Genomic DNA, 22,927 nt, shown 5'->3' with positions numbered 1-22,927 from the left:
TTCGCCCAATTCAAATGATGATTTGTTCGTTGCTCTCAGCTGTCAAGCGCAATCAACGCGAGAAGCTGTCAACAAGGAAATGACAGCATGGACGTACCTGGTCTTTTAGCAAACATTGCAAACAAATAAACAAACGCGTTCACATCGGAGCAAAGCAATACGCGGCGGCGATGTGCAAATGTTTGCGTGCCCAGGAACCAGATAAACGCCCTTAAAAATGAAGAAAGAGGGCTCAGAGGCGACACCCCGCCCGTTTAAACTATAAGTATCACCAATTGGCCCCTGCACGTGGTTTGCTGTGCTGTTTTGTGTAATCGTGTTTGGCTTCTTCCCCTCCCTTGCCTCTTCCTGTCATTACAGCACACCAAATCCTCAGCCTGACCGGTATCAACTTCGAGCGGAAGAGCATCATCGGCTTCGTGGAGTTGCTGATTGTGCCGACGAGCGATTGGCTGCCGGTGATACGGCTCAACTGCCGCCAGTGTCGCATCTATCGCGTCATCCTCGACGACAGCTATGAGGCGGAGATGCACTACTTCGACCCGTTCCAGGACATTTGCCAGGGCGAGACGAAGAACAAGTCGCTGGAGTTTTTCTCCAAAAGCCACCTGGACGTGGCCCGGCAAACGGACGCGGACGAGAACAAGGGCGAGCTGGTGATCGTGGTGCCGCCGGAAGCGAAGCACCTGATCTCGGAGGGACGCGGCGTCCGCATCGGGATCGAGTTTTCGCTCGAAGATCCGCCGGGCGGCGTGCACTTTGTCATCCCGGAGGGCGAGGGCACGATGGAAGAGCGAGCGGCGCACATGTTCACCTACGGGCACGAGAACTCGTCGCGCATGTGGTTCCCCTGCATCGACAGCTACGCGGAACCGTGCACCTGGAAGCTGGAGTTTACCGTGGACAAAACGATGACGGCCGTGTCGTGCGGCGAGCTGGTGGAGGTGGTCATGACACCGGACTTGCAGCGCAAAACGTACCACTATGTGGTGTCGGTGCCGGTTTGCGCCCCGAACATTGCGCTGGCGGTCGGGCCGTTCGAGATCTTCGTCGATCCGCACATGCACGAGGTGACGCACTTCTGTCTGCCGCAGCTGATGCCGCTGCTGAAGAACACGGTGCGCTACCTGCACGAGGCGTTCGAGTTTTACGAGGAGGCGCTGTCGACGCGCTATCCCTTCTCCTGCTACAAGCAGGTCTTTGTGGACGAGATCGACAACGAGTGCAATGCGTACGCGACGATGACGTTGCTGTCGACGCATCTGCTCCACTCGATCGCGATCATCGATCAGACGTTCCACTCGCGCAAGGTGATGTCGAAAGCGATCGCGGAGCAGTTCTTCGGCTGCTTCATCACGATGGAAAACTGGTCGGATGCGTGGTTGGCGCGCGGCATTGCCGAGTACCTGTGCGGGCTGAACTCGAAGAAGTGCTTCGGCAACAATGCGTACCGCAGCTGGATCCGGGACGAGCTGGACGAGGTGGTGCGGTACGAGGAGAAGTACGGGGGGATCATACTGGACTGCAGCCAGGCGCCGGCACCGCCCGCCGTGTCGGCCATCAACAACTCGCCGGCCGCGCCGCAGAAAGCGTACAACGACAATCCGTTCTACTTCCCCATCAAGAATCTGCACACGATGTCGCCGAAGTACATTGAGCTGATGCGCAAAAAGTCACACCTGGTCATACGGATGCTGGAGCACCGGATCGGGCAGGAGCTGCTGCTGCAGGTGTTCAACAAGCAGCTGGCGCTGGCGTCGAACGCGGCCGGCACGAAGATTGGCAGCGGGCTGTGGGGCCACATGCTGATCTCGACGAACGTCTTCTCGAAGGCGATCTTCACGGTGACGGGCAAGGACATGTCGGTGTTTATCGATCAGTGGGTGCGGACGGGCGGGCATGCCAAGTTTACGATGACGTCGGTGTTTAACTCGAAGCGTAACACGATCGAGCTGGAAATTCGGCAGGACTGCGTGAACCAGCGCGGGGTGCGGAAGTACGTCGGTCCGCTGCTGATTCAGCTGCAGGAGCTCGACGGTACGTTTAAGCACACGCTGCAGATCGAGAACATCATCGTCAAGTCGGACATTACGTGCCACTCGAAGAGCCGGCGCAATAAGAAGAAAAAGATTCCACTCTGCACGGGGGAGGAGGTGGACATGGATCTGTCTCCGATGGCGTAAGTATGGGCGTGCAGAGCACATCCGCTTCTTGAATGCAATAATTCCTCGCTTCCTCTTTTTCAGTGAATCTCCCGTCCTGTGGATACGGCTCGATCCGGAAATGACGCTGCTGCGCTCCGTCAACATCGAGCAGCCCGACTTCCAGTGGCAGTTCCAGCTGCGCCACGAACGCGACGTAACGGCCCAGCTGGAGGCGATTAAAGCGCTGGAAAAGTACGCCACGCCACAGACACGCCTCGCCCTGACCGACACGATCGAAAGCGAGCGGGTGTTTTACGAGGTCCGCTGTCAGGCGGCCATCTGCCTGACGAAGGTCGCGAACGCCATGGTCACGTCGTGGCAGGGACCGCCCGCGATGCTCACGATCTTTAAGAAGTTTTTCGGCTCGTTCAGCGCGCCGCACATCATACGGCAGAACAACTTTACCAACTTTCAGCATTACTTCCTGCAGAAGACGATCCCGGTGGCGATGGCGGGCCTGCGGACGGCCCACGGCATCTGTCCGCCCGAGGTGATCCGGTTCCTGCTCGATCTGTTCAAGTACAACGACAATTCGAAGAACCACTACTCGGACAACTACTACCGGGCGGCGCTGGTAGAGGCGCTGGGCAACACGATCACGCCGGTCATCTCGGTGGTGCATCAGGGACGGGCACTTTCGTCGGAGAATCTGTCTCAAGATGCCAAGTAAGCAGCTGGCAGGTCCATTCCGCGGTCAAAGAAGGTTCATTAATTCAACTAATTTGCTTCCCTTTTGCAGGCTGGTGTTGGAGGAAGTGACGAGAATTCTTAATCTGGAGAAGCACCTACCATCGTACAAGTACACCGTGTCGATCGCGTGCCTGAAGGTGATCCGCAAGCTGCAAAAGTGTGGCCATCTACCGACGAACCCGAAGATCTATCGCAGCTACGCCGCCTACGGCCAGTACATCGATGTACGTCTGGCCGCGATGGAGTGTTTGGTCGATTACGTCAAGATCGATGGCCGGTGGGAGGATCTAGAGCATCTGATGGAGCTGCTCGAGACAGATCCCGACCCGATGGCTCGCCATCAGCTCGGCCGGTGCATGATCGAGGCACTGCCGTTCGATAAATCGAACCGGCACCGTCTGGACCGGGAAGCGCTTGCGCTGCGCATTTGGGAAAACATGAAGTAAGTTGAAGAACAAAAAGGCACGATATTGAAGCACGTGAGTGACATTAATTCTTCTTTTTTTAGTTCGAAGCTATCGCACGACACACGGCTCCGGTGCGATATGGTCGATCTCTACTACACGCTGTACGGTGTGCGAATGCCGGCCTGCCTGTCCAACCAGGAGCTTGGGTCGATTCTGCGCGCCCAGAAACCTTCGTCCGGCTTCGGGTACTCCGATCGGGGTGGCAGCCGGCGTAGCTCCCCTGCCCCGGACGACGCGATGCCCCTCGCGCCGTACACGATCCCGAAGCGCGATCGGTCCGCCACACCCGAGCCGGCCGACGTGAAGGAATCGTTCGATATGATCGAGATCGGCGACACGAAGGTGATGATACCGCGCAGCCGCGACGGCTCACCGTACGACGATGCGGAGAGCCGCGCGCGGGAGGAGCAGGAGGACAATGAGCGGGTGGCGCGGGAAAACCAGCGCATCATCGAGACGGTCGAGGCGAGCATCAAGAAGGAGGCCGGCGAGACGGGCAACAAGTCGATGGAGCAGGTGAAGGAGGAGGTTATCGATCTGGACGACAACGATCCGCCGTCCGGTGTGCTCGAGAAGGAACCGCCGTCGAAGAAGATCAAGGCAGAGTTCTACTCGGACAACTCGATCTCGCTGCCGGGCATTAGCATGGGCAGCTCGAAGGGAGCGGGCGGGCCGACCGGCTTCGAGCCGGGCATGTTCGGCAAGGCGGGAATGGCGAACGAATCTTCCGCAGCGGTCGATCCGAACAGCTCCAAGACGGATGGTAGCAAGGTAAGCGTGCCGGGCTGGGGCCGATTGAATTGTTTTTTGCAGAGCAAATGTAACAAATATGCTTTTGTTTTACAGAAAAAGAAAAAGAAGGACAAGAAGAAGCATAAGCACAAGCACAAACACAAGCACAACAAGGACAAGGACCGGGAGCGGGACCGGGAGAAGGATAAGGAGCGGGGCGGGGGTGATCGCGACCGGGACAAGGGCAAGGACAAGAAGGATCCCAACATTGTGCGGGTGATACGGGAGGAAACGCAGGAAACGCTCAGCTCGGCCGACAGCTCCAGCCGGGACAGCAATCCGACGACGCTCGACTTGACGCTCTAACAGGAAGCAGCATTAGGCTAAGAAACTTTAAATAACGTAGCGAAACGGAAACTAAAAGTATAAAATAAATAATGCAAATATAAGCGATTTGAAAATGAACGTTACAAAAACGGTCGGCAAGCACTGGACGCGACAGTATGAATCTGCAGCTGTCAGCTACCCGTAGAACAAATTACTGCAGTTTGTGAGCTCGCAAGATCGCTCCAAATCGGTGCGATTTTCCCTCGTGCTGGTGAGCGTTTTTGAACGGCGAAATGACGGTTTTTGACGTTTGGAGTCTTTTTGAGGGTTGATGACCGCCAGCCAAGAAGCTTGCGCTGGTGTGCGACTGTGTTGGAGGACAAAATTAAATTGCAAAAAATACACTCCACCACTCTCTTCACGTCACCCTCATTAATTTCATGTGTGTGAGCGTTTCTACATACACCGAGACTACAGCTGAGAGATGGCTTAGAGAGAATTAACAACCGGTTTCTCACGTAGGTGTTTGTAGAAGCTCCGGAAAGCACTGAGATGAGACTTTTAAAATCATGTTGAAAAAATCCATTTTAATCGCTAAAATGAAGTCAAAAAAGTTTCTTTTACTTTTTAATAAAATTTTTACGGTTATTAGACACATTCTTCAAAATAAAAAAAGTTTTTTGGGTGTTTTTGCGGTGTATGGCACTCATAAATAATTATTACACTTGAAATAACACCAAAAAATCGTTTTAAAGATAGTGTAGGAATAAAAACCCAAAATTTATGAACGGCATGTATCATTCGACCCAAAATTTACACAAAAGAACTGGACAAAGCAACTGTCATCCTGAGCAAGGTGTTATAAATGACAAGGTAAAGTTGTTCAGAGCAAAATGACATTTCTCGACTTGATATTTCTCTTCCTGGGGCTCCGGTGTAAAAATCGGGGAGGGCTGGTGCGGGGTAATGAAATGTGTATGCAGAGAGTGACAGATGTCCCCCACAATGTCGCCCAGCAAAAGCGGTAAAAATCAACCTTCTAAATACATTATCCTTGATCCTGAGCCTTCTTCTACGTCAAATATTTAAGGGAGGTGGCAACGCTCATCTGATGCAATTGGGCCGAAATTTATATGGGATTTTATAGATAATGTTGGACATATGATTCGTCGTCCGACGCTATCTGTCAAATCCCATGTAAAAATTTGACAGGTCGTCCGATGAAATCCCATGCAAAAAAGCGTTGCTACCAGCCTAAGCCCACATCGACCTGTGCCTTATATGGACTTTAATTCCGCCTTTCAAAAATGCTCGCCAGCACGAGTGAAAATCGTACCGATCTGGAGCGGTCTCGCGAGCTCTGCCAACTGCAGTAATTTGTTGTACGGGCAGTGTGCGGTGCGCGGTTCGCGAAGCGCCGCTAATCCGTGCCGCTGCCAATGTCCGGGACGGATAAGCGAGGTCGGTTTGTTGTAGCTTGATGGGGGAAACAGGAACATTTGGTATTATTATTTTTTTGGGTTGTATCCACCGAACGAGGAAGCGCAGAATAAATCTCGGCTGCCGCACGGTGAGGCAGCGTCCAGGCAGCAGCGTGCCGCGTTCAAGGTGTGTGTGTGTGAGTGCTGTGTATCCTGTATTCGTGCGTGTCCAGTGACGACAACGACACGCTGCGTTCCAGCAACAACAACAACAGCAGCATCAGCAGCAGCAAACGCAAAGTTCCGCACAATATCCAGTGGCAGGTCTGTGTCTCCCCACCTGAGTGCGCGCGTGTGTGTGTGTGTGTGGCCATCGCTCTCCTTGTGAATCCTGTGAGCGAAAGATCTTCCGCTCCTCAGTGTCCAGGGAGGGGGTGAGTGTGGATGCGGGGAACTATCATCTGCTACAGTTACGATCGAACGCTCCCTTGCCGCCCCCCCAGCAAATGGCAAGTGGATTGGAACCGCTTCGGTGGTGGTCGTCGTCGTGCATCGGTAGCCGTGCAAGAGTGTGTGCGACCCCCCGACAGTGCCCCGATCGGGAACCGGAAATTTTGGTCTTCCCTGGAAACTGTGTGTGTGTGTGTGCATGTATGTGTGGAATGTCCACTCTGTGCCTTTTTTTTGGGGGGTTGACCTGGAATAGAAGGGCAGCATGAGAAAGAAGATATATGTAACGCAACATATTACACACCGGTGTGCGATAGGTCAGGTGATCGATCGAACTCGCCACCCGGCACCATTTCTCTGTGTATGCGTGTGTGTGTGTGTTTGGGGTGTATGGTGGAGCGGAAGGGAGGAATGTGAAAGGGCACACCGTCGCCGGGAACGGAACCCATCGCGTGGGGAAGCTCGCAGGGCAACCATCTGCAGCAGGCTGTGGGAAGGAAAAGAAGAGCACACACACACATACGCATGGTTTTCGCGTGGAAGCCGTAAAGAAGAGGAGAAGAGCTCAAGCAGGAAGAAAAGGCATGCAGGGCAGGACAGGTTCGATCAGCTAGTTGAGGCACGGACGGTGCAAGAGCAAGAAGCGCAAGAAATAGCAAAGTGCACTAGCATGCCAAGGTTGTGATGGTGTGCCGTGATGAGTTTGTGTGTGTTAAAGAAAGAGAGAGAGAGGACGAGACACCAGCATAGCCACGGGGACATACCGAGCAGCGCGGCAGCAAAAGAAAGGGCCCAAGAAATGGGCAAATATTGTGTGTTTTTTTTGGAGGATGATGACGGTCGCCACCACGACGATATTGTCGCTCATTTTCTGCGTGCTGTAGTAGCACATACACACACGCCCACACACGCACATACGGGTCTATATTAGAGCATAGAAGGAAAACATCACACAAGAAGTGCATCGGTGTGTGCAGCAGCACCGCTCTGATGTTTTGTTTTGCTTTTCTTGCAAGCAGCAGCACCAGCGCCCTACAACAGAGCAGCCACCGCATGTGAGAGTGGGAGAGAGATAGTGTGAGTGAGCGAGAGAGCGCGCGTAACCAACCTGTCAAAAACGAAGCGCCCTTGCAGTGGGCGAGATCTATCCGGGGTGAGCTGGTGCTAGTTGTTGCTGGATTGCTCTGACCGCGCGCGCGTGTTTGTGTGTCCTGCACACGTCCTTTTGCTTCGAGTCCTTTCCACGGCATTCGCTCTCTTTCCCTCCCGCCGCGTGTGTTTTGTTCGCCAGGTGTGTGTGTGTGCGTGACTCACCGCCCTTTGCTCGCAGCAGAACACGCGCGTAGGCTTCGCAGTGTGTGCAGCCAGAGTGTCGGAATTTCGGAATCGATGCTGTTGCGATGCTGTATGTGTCTGTGTGTGGGTTGTACGTGTGTTGTGTGACGGATTTTGAGTATCTTCCCCCTCCAAAAAACGGCTCTTTTATTGTTGCTGATTGTTTTTTCGTCCTTCTCCTTTTTATCACAGTGCCGCGTAAACAGGTGTGCGTGTGTGTGGTAACGCTTTCGCGCGATTGTTTCAACCGAATTGCAACAACAACACAACAACAAAAAGTGCTCGGGCGTGTGTGTGTGTGTTTTCCGTTGTTGGCCGTCGTTGTTGTGTTTTTAGTAATTGTAGGAGTGTGTGTGTGAGTGTATTTGAAGGTGAAAAATAAATAATTCACAACAAAAAAAGGGAAACGGCGAGAATTAACCTTAACCTCCCACACACAAGAAGAAGAAGCCGTTTGTAAAGGGAAACCGGGAGGAAGGTGCTGGTGGGGGTGTGTGCGTAATATAGTTGTGTAAAATTTGTAAAGCGTAGATAAAAATCAATTCCCCGCCAACCAACCCGGCGTGTGTGCAACGTACCTGTGTGTTTGTGCGTGCGGTAGTGGTGGTCCGGTACACACCGGTGCGTGGGTAGGTGTGCGTGCGTGTGTGTGTGTGGTAAGAGTGATGATGAGCGGGGTGGTGGGATTAAGTGGCAGCGGGAGCGTGGGCGGAGGCGCGGGCGGCGGTGGCGGCAGTGGCGGATTTGGCAGCGGAAACGGTAACACGGTGCCACCGAACAACACGAAAGCCGCTAAAGAAGGTAAGTGACACCGTGACTTAAACACACAAACACATACACTCACTTAAAAGCTATGATTTAGCAGAAAAAATTGGAATACAAAAATAATACTAATATTTTTCCTCTTCTTCGTAATTTTCTTCTTTTATTGCACTCGTTTCTCATCCTTCTAATTGGATGCTTTTTTCTAGTAGTAGTAGTGGTAGTGCTGTTGGCGGTCTTTTATGGACCCACACATGCCAGCTCGCACTTCACCACAGCTCTGGCCGTGGGTGGACCAGCTTCAAAAACCAAAATTTGTCCATAAATATTCGAATCACTCTTCATCCGCCTACCCCCGACAGAGGGAGAGAGAGAGAGGCCACGTTTCAAGGTTGCGCCCAAAAAAAGAAAAAAAAAAAAAGGTTGGCCCCAAACGACACACGCCCGACAGGCATGATGTGGTGGTCTGTGCCCCGAAGCCAAATGTCTCTTGGGGATGTTGTTGTTTTTTTGTTGTTGCAATCGATGTCCGTTGCTCTACCTGCGTCTGTTGGTCGTTTCCATTTTTAATCGAATTTATGCGATGTACGACGACTTGGCCAGCATGCCATCGGTGCTAATTGATAAACCTTGGAAGCAGGAGAAGGTTTTTGGAGCGGTCGATTGTTGTACAGTCACGTGTGAAGTGCAGTTTTTTCCCGTTCAATAATCACTATTTTACGTGCATGTTGCGTGGAAATGCCATTTTCCTCCCTCCCCGCATTCTGATAAGGTTTTTTTAAGGGCCAAAAACTATCTCTAATCGGTTGCAAAACGTTTGCCTCACTGTTTTTTACCATTATTGAGGGCAAGCTTGAAATTAACGAGCGTGTGTGTTTTATCTCAACACAACCCTACATTGAGTGTGGGTGGTGGGCTTTTTTTTGTTATCCCCTGTAACCACCACCATTTTCAACCTGTTACTGTAGGGTGCTCTCATTTCCTTTCTCGCTAACTTATCGCAAACCTTTGGCCCAGCGCCTTTGGTGATAAGCTGCACCGACCACAAAGCGCGGTACCGATTGTCCCAAGCCCCTTTACAGTGGTTTTTGTTTCCGATTTATACCCCCCGCCCCACCGGTGGTATCAGTTTTTGTAGGTAAAAGATAATCTTATCGTGCGCTTAGCAAAGTTTTGCACATTAAATGGGCTAGCCAAGAGAAGGCTTTGTAAAATAGCTTCCGAAGGAAATGATATTAACATTCTGGGAAAGTGTGATTTTAGGACAAAGCGATTCTTCGATTTTGCACTTGCTAATTCCTCTCCGTTTTGCGCGAAAACTTCTTCCCTGCGAGTGTGTGTGTGTGCGTGTGTGCAAAGTCACGTCCGGACTACATTCCAATAGATGCGACCTAAAACCTACACAACGGGGAGAGTACACGAGAGGAGTGTTTGGAGTGTTTGGTAGGAGAACCCTAGGCCCCGGGGCGAATGTCGCGCGAAAAGAAACAAAGAATTAATTCGCACACAAGAAACGGCAAAAGTCAATGAAATCCGTCCGGTGCAACAGCGAACCTGGGGTGTGTAAAATGGCGAGACAACGCATGCCCCCCCCGCCCCCCCAGACCAGAAAAGGGTTGTGTTCCCACCGCGATCGTATCGGGCATCTGGTTTCACTGGCTGGTGGATTCGATCGAGAGCTTAAACGTTGCAATTGACAATCCTGTACAGTGGGTTTTACAGGGTTTTGCAAGTCACAGTGAAACGTTAACATCATTATTCTACACCTGCAAGATGATTTTCAACTGCTGTCACATATTGTACTGGCATCACTATAAAATTTCAGTTCTTACACATGATTTTCAACACATCACAAATAACTGTCAAACTCAATCCAGCTTAAGACGTGTTGAAAATCATGTGGAAGAACTGAAACTTTATTGTGATGCAAATACAACATTTGACTGCTTTTGAAAAACTTCTTCGAGGAGGTGAATAATGAAGTTCACATTCGGAAGTAAAACTTGGAAAACCCTGTAATTTTTAATTCCTTCAGCATGATTTTCAACACTTCAAAAGTATATTACCATCGTTTTTTCACCGGGGTTTGAAGCATTATCTCATCACGTATAGACCGTTGAAGTGTTGAAAATCATGCTGAAGAATTAAATAATATTATGATGGAAATGAAATATCAGAATGATGTGGAGTAACATATTGCACGCGGTGAAAAAAAATGTTTTCGAATTCGTAAATGACCTGGAAAACTCTGTATCCGAGTAGAAAGGCTTAATTATTTAAATAATTAATTGTACAACAATTGCACCTTTTTTGCAGTAATAATGGGGATTTACATGGAACGGCTTGAAAAGTAATGTATGCTCTGCTGCAAAACCGCCCTGAGATCTCGGGTGTCACACCGTGTCTCTCGTACATTCCTTCTCACGATCGTTGCGCTTGGCGGGCGCAGAAACTTGATCTTGCTTCTTCCGTCTAGCCAGCATCTTCAAACAAACTTGCTGCTGGTGGTGGTGGTAGTTGTGGGTAAGGAAACAGACAAAAGCAACCAATGTCCTTCGATGGCTAAACTCTTTGCGGTGTGTGCGTTTCTTCGTACATACGCTAAAAAGGAATGAGCAATGAACGGCTTTGCTTGGACACAAGAACCTGTGAAGGAAGGCGCAAACATGGCTGAGAATCGATGCAGACCGGAAATATCTACAATTATTGCACCCTTTTTGCTGCGACCGTTCTTTGGTGAGTGGGAAATTCCGTGCGTCGTTCCGTGACGTATTTCATCATGTTTATGCTGGCTATTTTGTATCCGTTAAGCATTCTGCTGATAAAATTGAATGTAATCCCATTAGCATGACACTACCGCAACACTAAAACAGAAATTTTGCTGTACCAATTGCATACCTGCAGGCGTTTATCGTGTCTTATCTCTAGAAATCTATCTTGTGACCCAGTTCAGCAGTCGCTCTGTGAGTAATAAACCTTCTACTAGCATTTACAATACACACACACACAATGCAGACAAGAAGAAAACGAAAAAAAAAACTGCTTAAATGGCAAATGTCATCGAGACGGCGCTACATTGCAATTTCGCTTAGCGTGCACAACCCCCCAGTTCGTTGGCTGCGTTGGATGCCCTGATGCACACACGGACGGGGCTGCATTTGTGCACTGTAAGAAATTGTTTTGCAAACAATCGATTGCCACAGAGTGTGTAGCAGCACCACAAACAGCTCGGGGTGGACTTTTTTCCCTCTCTTTTCTCTTACTCTCACTTCACTAGAACATGCTTCACACTACTGCCACATCCGCTTTTCGCAACTGGCCGCAAAAACACTTGTACGATGTGTGTTTCTCATCCTTTTTTTCAAATTCCCAGTGGAAATAGTGTTTTTTATCTCTTCAACTGCCCTGAAAAATAAAAAGAGAGACAGTAATCGCTTTCGTACCAAATTCACCGTAAATCTCGGCTTGCGCGCGCGCGTGTGTGTGTGTTTTTATGCTGGAAGCTGGAGCCATTCATGCGAATGGGTTTGCATCATCGCTTCGCCTGCTAAAACGCTTAATGCACAAAAGTGAAATGATGTTGTGCTTTTCTTTCGCTCGTTTGCGTGTTTTTTTCTTCCTCTTTCCGTGTGTGTTTGTGTTGTCGTTTTAGTTTTCGCTTAGAACGTTTGTACCGGCACTTCGGTTCACATAATTTCCCGCATGTTTTTTGTGTGTTGTTGTTGCTGCTTCCACTTGAACGTGAAACACTTAAGCCAGAGTGTGGCGAAACTAGAACATATGTAGGGAAATGGGTTGCGGTGTGTTTTTGTTTGGCTTTGCAGCTTTCCCTTCATCTGACACAAATCGGCACAATTACAGTCCAGCGAAAAAAAATCTAACTTTGTGCAAGATTTCACTGATAACACGCTTTAGCGGGCTATGTTGGGCAGCTTCGCCTTCCGTTTTTATTTTCCGTTTCCTGCATACAAATGCAGCGAAGTGTCGTTTTTAATGTGCATGCATTCGAACGCTACTTATCGTTTTAAGCTGGAGCAAAAAAGGATTAAAAAAAATAAAGGTAAACTCTTCAAATTAAAACGGTTGAACAATTTTGATATACTGGGTAAGCTGTTTAAAAGAGTTTTTTTTTGGCTGTATCCGTAATGCCTATAAAATTTCCTCTATCATTGCTTCCATCGCTCGTGAAATTTCCATGCTGTTAAGTTAGGCAGAAATTGCCTGAAAAGAGAGATTTTCCGACTGAAAAAAAACGTGGAAAACTTATTTTATGTACGTTCTTTTTTTTGTTTTGTTCTTGCAAACCTTATTTGATGGCGCCTTTCCATCTACTTCCTACCTGCAATCCGTTTAACGCTGGGAGACAGTTTTTATTTTTTTTTTGTGATTCTTTTTAATGTGTTGTCGTGTTTCGCGTCTTCTTTTACGGTACGTTTGTTCCAGTTTCCGGCTCACTTCCGACAGAGATTGCAGTGCAGTGCTTTTGAATTTTGTTCTACACTCCGGCTCCAGTTCTGGGAGCGGATTTTCTACTTTTCTTCGTCTTTTCTTTGTTTTGTTTTCAAAATTATTCTTCTGCTGAAGGACCACCGAGCAAGAAAGGAGGTAAAAAAATATTTAAAAAAAAAAATGCAAAGACGACGTGCATACGAAATGCAATCGTTCTGTTGCAAAACGTTTTTTTTCCTACAAGAGCACAAAGTTCACATCAAACGTGGGAGAGAGAGCCGAATGCAGTCCGCTTATAATTGATTGTAACTGCAGTGGAAAGTAGAAAGAAGAGGATGAGTTGGGGAATGGTTTGCAGCTGAAGAGGGATACGCTAGTGATTGCTATCTAATCCATTTAGCGGAAAATGTATGCCTCACCCTGGACAATTCTACTTCAATCGAGTAGTTGTGGACCGTTCTTTGCACTCGGATGAGAAGTGGGTACACTTGAGCAGCATGTTTGATTGAGTACATTTTTTATAGTAATGTTTCAATGGAGTTGCTTGGATAAATAAATAATTTCACTGAGTGCGTAATGCGGTTCGTCGCTTCTATCAGTGTGATTCATCTAATGTACCACTTAGTCGCTTTGATTAAATTTATGATTATCCGATTACAAGACGCATTGGATGTCTTACAAATTACATGTAAAAAATCCTCCAATATGTACCAGTGAGACAAAGCGTGGTTGGTTGTTATCACACGTATACCGATATGCTGATTCTGATATGAATCACAGTCACTTGGACGTCATATTTAGGCATAGAATTACTGCTTTACAATCCTCCGACTCATGTCATATGATTTCAAGATAATTAGCGTTCATAATCAATTACACTCCGTATCAATTATCCCGCCCTCCAGAAACGGTGACAGTGCGGTATAATTAATCTAAAGTAATTTGCATCCCGTACGTCAAATCTCTCGCCGACACCTTCCCCCCTCTCTTCGTGTTCAAGAAGGGACACTAGCATGAATCGTGCCGGAGAGAATGTGCGAACTCGTCAACCTGTCGGTAAGGGTACTTTTGACGGTTGTCCTCATGAGGATGATATTCTTTTCGATAATGTGGAGACTTGCATCCTCGAATTTTAATTGATTAAAGTAATAATTTTGTTCGTTTCTACAAAGTACTTTGATCTCCCTTGATATATCTATTCTAAATGAAAAGATTAAAAAAATGGAATTAGACTACTTGCAGCAACCAAATTAGAACATCTATACAATAATGCCTATGAAGGCATTGAGGAGTTCAGGAATGGTTTAGTAACTAGTCGAAATTCCCATAAGTTCTTATGCTGTATGATTAGTGCTTCAAAACGTCATGAGAATTACGTGATATCACCACCGAAAACTATGAAAATATGCGTGAGTCTCACCTCTGATCATCAAAGTAGAGCTCGTGACGCTGACATGATGTTGTTTCAGTCGGAATAAGTCAGTAAAAAAGTCATGAAATAGTGACTGCCCACGTGTTGGCCGCAAAAATGTCACGAAGCATGTATTGGTCTCACCAATCGTTTTGAGTATCACATCTGGTCATCACAATTGAGTATGTGACGCTGACATAGATTTTGTTTCAGTCAGATTTTTTTTATGACATTGACAGTGATATTTTGCAGTACTGCTTATGATAGCTCTTGAAGATCAGGAATTAGAGATATAGAACTAAGAAGTTCGTTGCCAACAAGAATTAGCCCATCGTATGTATATTTCTGTGAAAGAGACCTACGAAACCTTACATTTCTTTTAAATACTATAAACTAGGCAAAAAGAATATTCCAAAATATTTAGCTATCATGGGTCAAATGTCCTATCATGTAGGTATTGAAGTTTACTGTTTTAAATACTTTGGCAAGCTTAAGAGGACACTTTTTAGGGGACCTTATAGTTCCAGCACTTTCATGCTACGCTGAAAAACATCTATTGATGCCCAGTTTAGTAATTCATTCGATATTATAATGTAATGAATGACCTGATCATGACAATTAAATGGCGCCTAAAGATCCGAAGGTTTTTTGGAGATACGAATCGTTGAAGCAGTTTAGTAAACATTGTCTCCTCAGGGACAACGCCACGGTTGCTCGATTTCAAACCGCGAACGTGTTTAAATAACCCACCACGTCGATGCCAATAGTTGCCACTAATCACGTCAACACAATGCCATGCAAGATTAACTTCACGGAATGTGAAACATTCTACCCTGGTCCCGAGTGCACCACCCAGCTGCTATCCAGCAACCCGAGACATATGGGAAGCACAGCGCAGCCCGCTTTGGGACGATAAAATTGTCATCGTTCGATTCTGCTACTCGGTGTACTCGGTTCGTTTGGTTTCCGGTGGAAAAACTTTCCCTTCTTTCCAATGGTACCAATCTTCTACCCACAACCGCTGCTCTCGGGCGAGGAGTGGCGACTCTTCGTGGCGGGCTGCCTTGAGTGTAGGGTTTCCTTTTATCCGGTGTCTCTACCATTCCACCGGAGTGTTATGTCCAATGGAATGCCTTCCCCAGTGGAGTATCACCTTCGCCTGGCCACGATACTGCAGACAGTATTTATAGGTGCACACTCTGGTGTCCCCACACACACGCACAAATGCTGCTCCTGGTTGCACCAATTTAGGTGACGCGCGGAATTAACGCGCTGGGGTTTTTTTTTGTCGGCAACATATTTACGCACACGCGCGCGCATCGTCTCAACCCGTGTCTGGATGACACTCTCCCTCCGGCCGTGTGCTTGTTGGACTGTATGCAGTTAGATTTTCACCTGAAAAGTAGAACCATTTTCCCTCGTTTAGTAGTTAGTTCGGGCAGGGCAATAGAGAGAGAGAGAGAGAGTGAGAAAGTAAACTTTTTTTTTGAAAATTCTTGTAACCGATCCGACTACGAGCCGCGCAAGGTATCGTATGCGGGAAGCGACGGACAATCTCATTAATCACGCCACCACGTGACTCGGATTTAATTCTGCTCATTACTATGCACCACCACCGCGCGCTACTATTTTCATTTGCAAGCATTCCAAGCTCCCGTTCTATCCTCCTCCCCTTCTACCCCTCCGTACATGTTAAGTTGTTTGACATAAATTGGAGAAAACATACTTAAAGAGCTTTAGGCCACGGCATTAGGCTGATTGAATTAATGAAGCAAAGTAAAACATTATACGCAATGGGCAGGCGAATACATCTCTCCAATACTGCTGTGTACACGCTGCACGGCGCTGGAAGACTAATACACGCAGCAAGACACGCTGCTAATATAACAGCTTCACGTGATTGGAATTGACGTCTTTTGTGCTGTACCGGAATGATTCGGTCTGATGGAAAAAAAAGTTCCAAATATTTGTACCCCACGTCCCACGGTAGCGGCAAGACCTCCTTCTTGAGTAGCTGATCACGATTCTTGCTGCACTGGAGAAGACACGTTTCCCCGAAGAAATCCTCCGACACACACTCACACACAACGTGCCCCCTGTCCCTGCCCATAGAAAGCGTTCATCATTCAGCCATTTATCATCATTTGGGTGATAAAAGGTGTAACACAAAAAGAGCGCGAAGAATTTCACCTTCCCGTTGTAGCAAATTCCCCCTCCTCTGATGTTAGTTCCGTGGAGAAAGATCTATCTTTGCTGGGCTTTTGCGGTGTGCAGCTTAGCATGCAGCGCTATCATTCCGGAGCAACTTTCGGCAAATTAATCATCTCCACTTTGCTGGCTGCTCCGGCAAAGGTGGCTCTAATTGAAGGTGATGCATAAGTGGAAGCCAAACTTTCTCGAGAGCGCTCTACGGACAGGATAAAAGGCGCATGCATAATCTTCCTACTTAAGGTTCATCTAGATTGTTCTCTGTACTAGGATGGGCCTATTGGAGCGATAATTTATATTTCGTAATAGCGTCGCAGTTGAAGCGGGTGCTGCATAGTGCAATGGATAAGCTGGCGGTGTTATATTGCAGAGGTTATGGGATCGAATCTCAATAGAAGCAATTACTGATTTATCCAATTATATTATATGTTGAGCAGTTTTATTAGAATGATTCTCTATGGGTGGCTGTCTTTTCCAATATGAAGAAGTAGAAAAAAAGTGAATGAAACAACGTCATTTATTAATGTATGGAATTGGTTGTTGTGCGAAAAAATCTCGATTTTAGATTGCTGTCGCGTCATTGTTTTCGGAGCGCTCATTTGACCTTATCTCATGCATAACGCAACTCATAAACAATATCAAACGGTTGATTAAACCGATCCCTGCTTCGATCCAATTTCGATACGAATACAATGCTGCACCAGACCGTGAAAAATTCTACCCCATATAATCCGCAACCGACGATCATTTATCGGCTTTATGCGCGCTCATCGATCGATACGCACCCAAGTTTGAGGCTGCCGGCGACTACTACGTCGTCGTTGTCGTTGTGCTCGCCGTGTTTCGATTTTCCAGCCACAACGGAATTCGATCGATTTACAGAAAAGTCGCTCTACTTCCGCGGATCCGACCGGTAGTGCGGTGGTAGTGATGGTTGAACCCATTTCCGAACCCAATTTCACTGACTGCCATCCGATACCCAGCGATGGTTGTGTTGCGGGCGGGGTGTGATGTAAATACAATCTATTTGTCAAAGTTTGATTGTTCGAGCGCACGCTAAATGGTGTCCGTCGGAGCGTCGGAGGTAGTGTTGCGCGGAAGCGGTAGGGTGGAAGCAGCGCAAGGAAGCGCGTTTGCTGTTTGATAATCCCATTATCAACCTACTTATTTCTAACTGCAGCAGTACCAGCAGCAGCAGAGGCAACAGCGCTTGTAATTCACGACGATGTTGCTATGGTGGGAGCGATGAAGTAGAGCTGTGGAGCAGCGCAGTATCGTATTGTGATGGTATTACAAAATGACATCGTGGCCGCGTTGTGCTTTTCCTTCCACTACCACCTCCATGCCGAGCTCTGTGGTTGAATAAAGTGTTACAGTAGATGACGCAATGCGATGGTGTAATAGGTGCAGTCTTCTATTTGCTTTTTCCGTTTTGCGTGTGTTCTGTTTGCTCGATAAATAAGAACTGTTTTGTGTGGCGCTTAAATAAGTCACGTTGGGGCCGTTGGAAACATTTGAAATTACACATATTTTTAAAGAAGCTTTTTTAATGAGACGAAACGATTATGAATAAAAAAAGAAAAAAGAAATTTAGCAACATTATTATCCCTTTTGGTTGGTTTGCGGTAGTGATGGGAAATTCGATTCATTTCACGACTCGGATTCGGGTGCGAGCCTATCGGAATCGATTCGGACTTATGAGTGCAGCGGGTGCGTTAGAACGCAGTCGTAATCAAGACGAGGTGCAACTAGATAGAGTATATACGAGTAATGATCAGTAGGTGCACGATATCATACAGGGTTTGCCAAGTCACTTCCGAATTTGCACATAATTGTTCACCGACTCCAAGATGTTTTTCAACAGCTGTCATACATTGTATTGGCATCAGAATAAAATTACGGTTCATACACATGATTTTCAGCACGTAACAAAGAACTGTCATGTTCAATCCAGCATGAGACGTGTTGAAAATCATGTAGATGAACTGAAATATCATTGTGATGCAAATGCAATATGTGACAGCTGTTGAAAAATATCTCGCAAGCGATGAATGTTTTTGTTGACAATGGAAATTGAATCGGAAAACCTTGTGAAACCGACCCGTTGGAACAGCGAGTTCGCATAACCACCACTAGTTATTGTACAGATTGAACGAACAGTTAAACAAAAAAAAAAACAAATGCAAAACACCAAAAAGAACCATTCCATATGAGTTAACTAATGGAATTAAATCTGTGTCTAAATTAAAAATTGCATATCTAAATTTTACACTCTCAATACTCAAAATTAAAATAGGAAGCTGTTTATCTGTTTATCTACCTTTTATCCGGCTGACTAGGTATTACCAAAAACTAGCGCACCAAACAACCAAAACTAAAACATCTTATAAAAAACTTATTGAATTTGTTTTAACAAATATACAAATATACGTATTATAGGTGTATCCCGACAAGGTCGATTCCCGATGAGCCCGGAAAACTGGCGTTGTATACTGCATTTTTAAACCAAAATTTAGCCTATCTTGGCCAGAACCGTTCACGGAATCGCTGATGCTCTCTTGCACCTACTGAACCTGCTTGTACATTTTGGGTCAACCCGAACGACCTGGGAATTGATATTATGTCGACCCGAAATTAGGGATGGCTCCGAAACGGTAGGCGCGACTCGTTCCGCACATCACTAGTTTGCAGCTTGCGAAAAACTCTCCCCGATTCGCATCGATAGGCTTATCTGATGGGTTATCTCGCTCACGCTCACGGTTCGGTAGCCACCTCCAGCCCGTTGATGACGTCAAAGCAAAACCTCTAATGATGAGGTGATGCCGGTTTAGTGCCATCGCTGCTAACAAAGTTTGAAATTCATTTCATCGGCAATTTTATTCTGCCCATTTCTGCTTTATCTCACAGTACCCTTCCGAATAATGCTTTTGCTCCAAAAAACAGAGTGTTTTTTTGGAATCCCAGTTTGGATGGGGGGTGTGGTGGGATTTGAAAATCTGACTGGCCCTTTACTGGCCCTTTTAAAAAGTCGAATACAGGTGGGGAACAACACCCTTTTGGTACGCAAGGTAATGGTGGGGTAGGCCTGGAAAAGCTGCTGCCTTTGGGGTTGAAAGTTTGACCAGCCCCGGCTTTCTCATCACAAACCTCGCCGACAAAAGATGATGGTGTTGGGGATGGTGCACGTGGAAAAGTTTTCTACCTCATCGTGAGCCTCTCCCGGTTATTATTTGCGGCACAGTAGAGCCAAATCAGTTGGAAGGGTAAGAGAGAAAAAAAACACATCAAGCGTGCGGAACCTCTAGAAAACATTTCCCATCCCGTTGTTCGTTGTAGGTTAATATGAAGCTGTCAAAGTTGGCCCAAGATGGACACGGGAAACAGGAATTTGGGATGTTATTTTTCGAAAGCTGCTACTGTGCGAATGAATGGTTTAGTAAGGGTCGTTATTGACGTCATAGAAAGCGATCTAAAGTTGATAAAAAAAGTTCTTTTTGCGATATGAATGAATGTAGAGAGTTTTGGGGAAAGATTATTAATTCAAATCAAAAATATGGCTTTAAATGAAAGCTCTTTTCATTTGTGTTGTATTAGTGTTAAAAACTATTAAAATGTTTCAAATTTCATTGCGAAATAAATGTAAGCTGTAATCTGGTCCCTTTAGTTAGCATTTTCTGTTTTATTTACCTGGTTAACATCTTGCTAGATTAAATAAAATGTTTCTTAGTTTATTCTCTTTTCTATTCTATTATTTATTCTCTATGATTTTTCTTTGTTTTTTCTTCAATTGTTTATTCGTTTTGTTGTATTTTTGTTTATAATTTGTTTTTATTTCTTTTTTTTTTCTTGTCTTTCATATTTTAGATAGTTAAACCATATTTAATATATAATTACGCAAGTTTGATATTATTGTAAAGGGAATGCATAACATTTTAACTGATGAATATATTACAAATACAATTTATTCTTATCATGGTTAGAATATTGATTATTATTGACAATTTTTGCTTTGTAAACATGTTTAAAATCGTCACCATTTTTGACTGATTCATCACAACTTTGGCATCCAGAAAACGTCATTAACAATTCAAATCCAACACCTTCTACCTTTCCCCTCCCCGTTATGGTTCCGTTCGAAAAGCCATGTCAAAATAAATACATACCTCACGGAATTATTTTGGTTCTCTGTGGCACTTTGATTGAAACATTGTGACATTCCGGCGATATCCATTCGTTTGGAAATATTTTAGAGAAGCCATAGCAAAAAAAAGGAAAATAAAAACAAACAAAACCCAAATCGGAGCTGGTGCATCTGGTGCATCTGATTGGAGATGGGAAGTGGGAGAAAAAAAAATCAACCCACTCCATTTCTGTTGCAGCTCGCCTGGCTAACGTCATCATCAATCTCGTTTCATTTTCGTACGCGATGTGTTCGGTATATGAGCTGTTGCTGCAGTTTGGTGCGGCCCGTTCCGGGTAAATTGGCGCTGTGTGTGTATAGGTTTGGAGTCTCAAAATAGTGCGATGGGTGGAATGTTAGGAAGAAAAATCGTTTCCACTAATTTGAACGTATTTGTATGATGCATGTTTTCCACCGTTGTTTGAAGCGGTACAGCAGCAGTTGCTTGCTTGCGCTGCTATTAGTGTAAGATGAAACAGAAAAGCCGAGCTCATTTGTTATCCTCTAAGAAGGACTCCGAAACACGGTTAAACGACGTGGCATGGCTTTGCTGTACCGTCCGTCAGGAGCTCGTTTGGTGTGTTCTACTGTGTGGTAATGGTGTGCCGTACATATCGACCATGGTGTCATACCCCCCAAAAACACTCACTCGCGTCGTAAAGTGCATAATAGTGCATCTGTCACGGGGCACATGTTTTCCCATTTTCCATCCCGAGAACATTGCAGCCAAAGGTGTATGGCGTGGTGGTGACACATTTTAGCTGCACCGTTTACGTGTCCCGGTGACACAAGAATTAGGCCACTGCGGCAGAGCAGAGCACAAATCGGGCGGGGGTGAGAGGGGGTCGATCGTTTCGGGTGGCCCAAAGCCAGTGTCCGGTCATGTCGAATTATGACGTTGTTTCGCGTGAGATCGACTTCCGCACCGGACCGGGTTCGTTTGCGCTCTTCGTCTTTGGAGTCAAGCGGGATGAAAAACCGGGCGGTTCACACAAAAACGCTTAAAATCTCTCATGGCTGAGCTCTATGGGGAATGTATCTGCAGTGAATAAATGTCTGTCCAACGACTGGCAAATGAGATTTGACAACAACGGCCGCCCGTTGGTGTTCGCAATCCGCACGGAAGTTGAACAAATAAATTTAGTCACACGGAGAATCATAACTTCCTTCGAGAGTGGGTCCTAGTGGAAAAGTGTTGGTTTATATTTTCCTTTTTTTATGAACATGGTTTGCGGTGTCCAATTTTGATGTTAAAAAAGTGTGTTACTTCAAGCTTTATATGAAATATATTAGGTTAAAAAGCAAATTATCGAGTGGCCGATTGAGCATCAATTGAATTTTATCATGTATTGTGAAAACAAACCTGAATAAATATCTTATTTTATTATTGAAGTTTCATTTTAATGATTTAAAATAATATTGTGATTACTTCGCTGAATAAGGGAACATCCATAAATTACGTTGCATGATAAGTTCTTTGCTGGAAGTTACTGGTATTGTTTGCACTTGTACAGTGTCTTTTCTTAGTTCATCTGGGAAGTTCTGCGTTTATATGGATTATGATTATGATTATGAAATGTATGATTCGCGTTAACAGTTCGTAACTGTGTCTTTACAGAGGTTTTCGGCGGATCTGATAACTTATGCGCGCTTTCTGGACACCTTGTGAAGTGATGTCATGATCTGTCATATCACAAACAAGGCACAAATGTATCACTTATTGTAACAAAGCGTTCAGAAAGTAGGCTAACTTTATCAGATAAAAAAACCCTGTAACTCAAACACATAAATTGTTTTAATAACATAAATTGTATTCTCATAACTTATCAAATCAATCCGCACTCCACCGGATCAGAACTTAGAGCACAGGTCAATTTTATGACACCTTTCAACCCACACCATGCCGGTCCCAGGACTGGCGAGTGTATACATTCCGATATAATTCCCCCGACGGGTCAAGAACATTTCGAGAACAGAATCATTTTCCCTCGGAGCGCACTGTTCCGGTTCAAGCTTCAAAGTTCACAAAGCTTCCGAATGTTTGCCCAGTCCGGGAAGGCGCTTCTTCGGGTCTTACGGTTCGCAGCACCGTTGCCATTTCCATACCGAGGCCAAAGAAAATTGCGTCTGTGCAAATACGTAATCGAGAGCAATCACCGCTCCTTGGTGACCATTTGTGTCGTACGAGCAGGCAGGCGGCAGCGCACGGTGCAAGTCGCCCGGCGTCGGAAAAGGATTAACGTTTGTGCATTGAACGTCAAGAAAGCAGAGGCATTCGAATCCGTCTACCC

General features: G+C 46.3%; 2 protein-coding genes across 3 annotated transcripts in view; both read left to right on the top strand.

Moving 5' to 3' along the window:
• The first annotated feature begins 324 nt into the window (after window positions 1-324).
• On the top strand, window positions 325-4,542 carry LOC120950253 (transcription initiation factor TFIID subunit 2). The gene is made up of 5 exons (XM_040368150.2): window positions 325-2,179; window positions 2,247-2,870; window positions 2,944-3,336; window positions 3,403-4,132; window positions 4,208-4,542. The coding sequence occupies exons 1-5, from the start codon at window positions 528-530 to the stop codon at window positions 4,457-4,459; spliced, it is 3,651 nt and encodes a 1,216-aa protein (XP_040224084.2). The 5' UTR covers window positions 325-527; the 3' UTR covers window positions 4,460-4,542.
• Window positions 4,543-5,887: 1,345 nt separating this feature from the next.
• LOC120960999 (cyclin-dependent kinase 14) overlaps window positions 5,888-22,927 on the top strand; it is a 131,985-nt gene continuing 114,945 nt past the window's right edge. Inside the window, exons 1-2 of one of the 2 annotated variants that reach the window (XM_040384528.2) lie at window positions 5,888-6,165; window positions 7,819-8,427. In XM_040384528.2, the coding sequence (XP_040240462.1) occupies window positions 8,292-8,427 (136 nt within the window). In that variant the 5' untranslated portion in view covers window positions 5,888-6,165; window positions 7,819-8,291. The remainder of the gene's footprint in view (window positions 6,166-7,818; window positions 8,428-22,927) is intronic. The other variant, XM_040384529.2, reaches the window with a different exon arrangement.

The sequence above is a fragment of the Anopheles coluzzii genome, chromosome 2 (genome assembly GCF_943734685.1).
Source record: "Anopheles coluzzii chromosome 2, AcolN3, whole genome shotgun sequence".
NCBI classification, from domain to species: domain Eukaryota; kingdom Metazoa; phylum Arthropoda; class Insecta; order Diptera; family Culicidae; genus Anopheles; species Anopheles coluzzii.
Note: the sequence above shows the minus strand (reverse complement) of the source record. Positions and strands in the feature narration are given on the sequence as shown.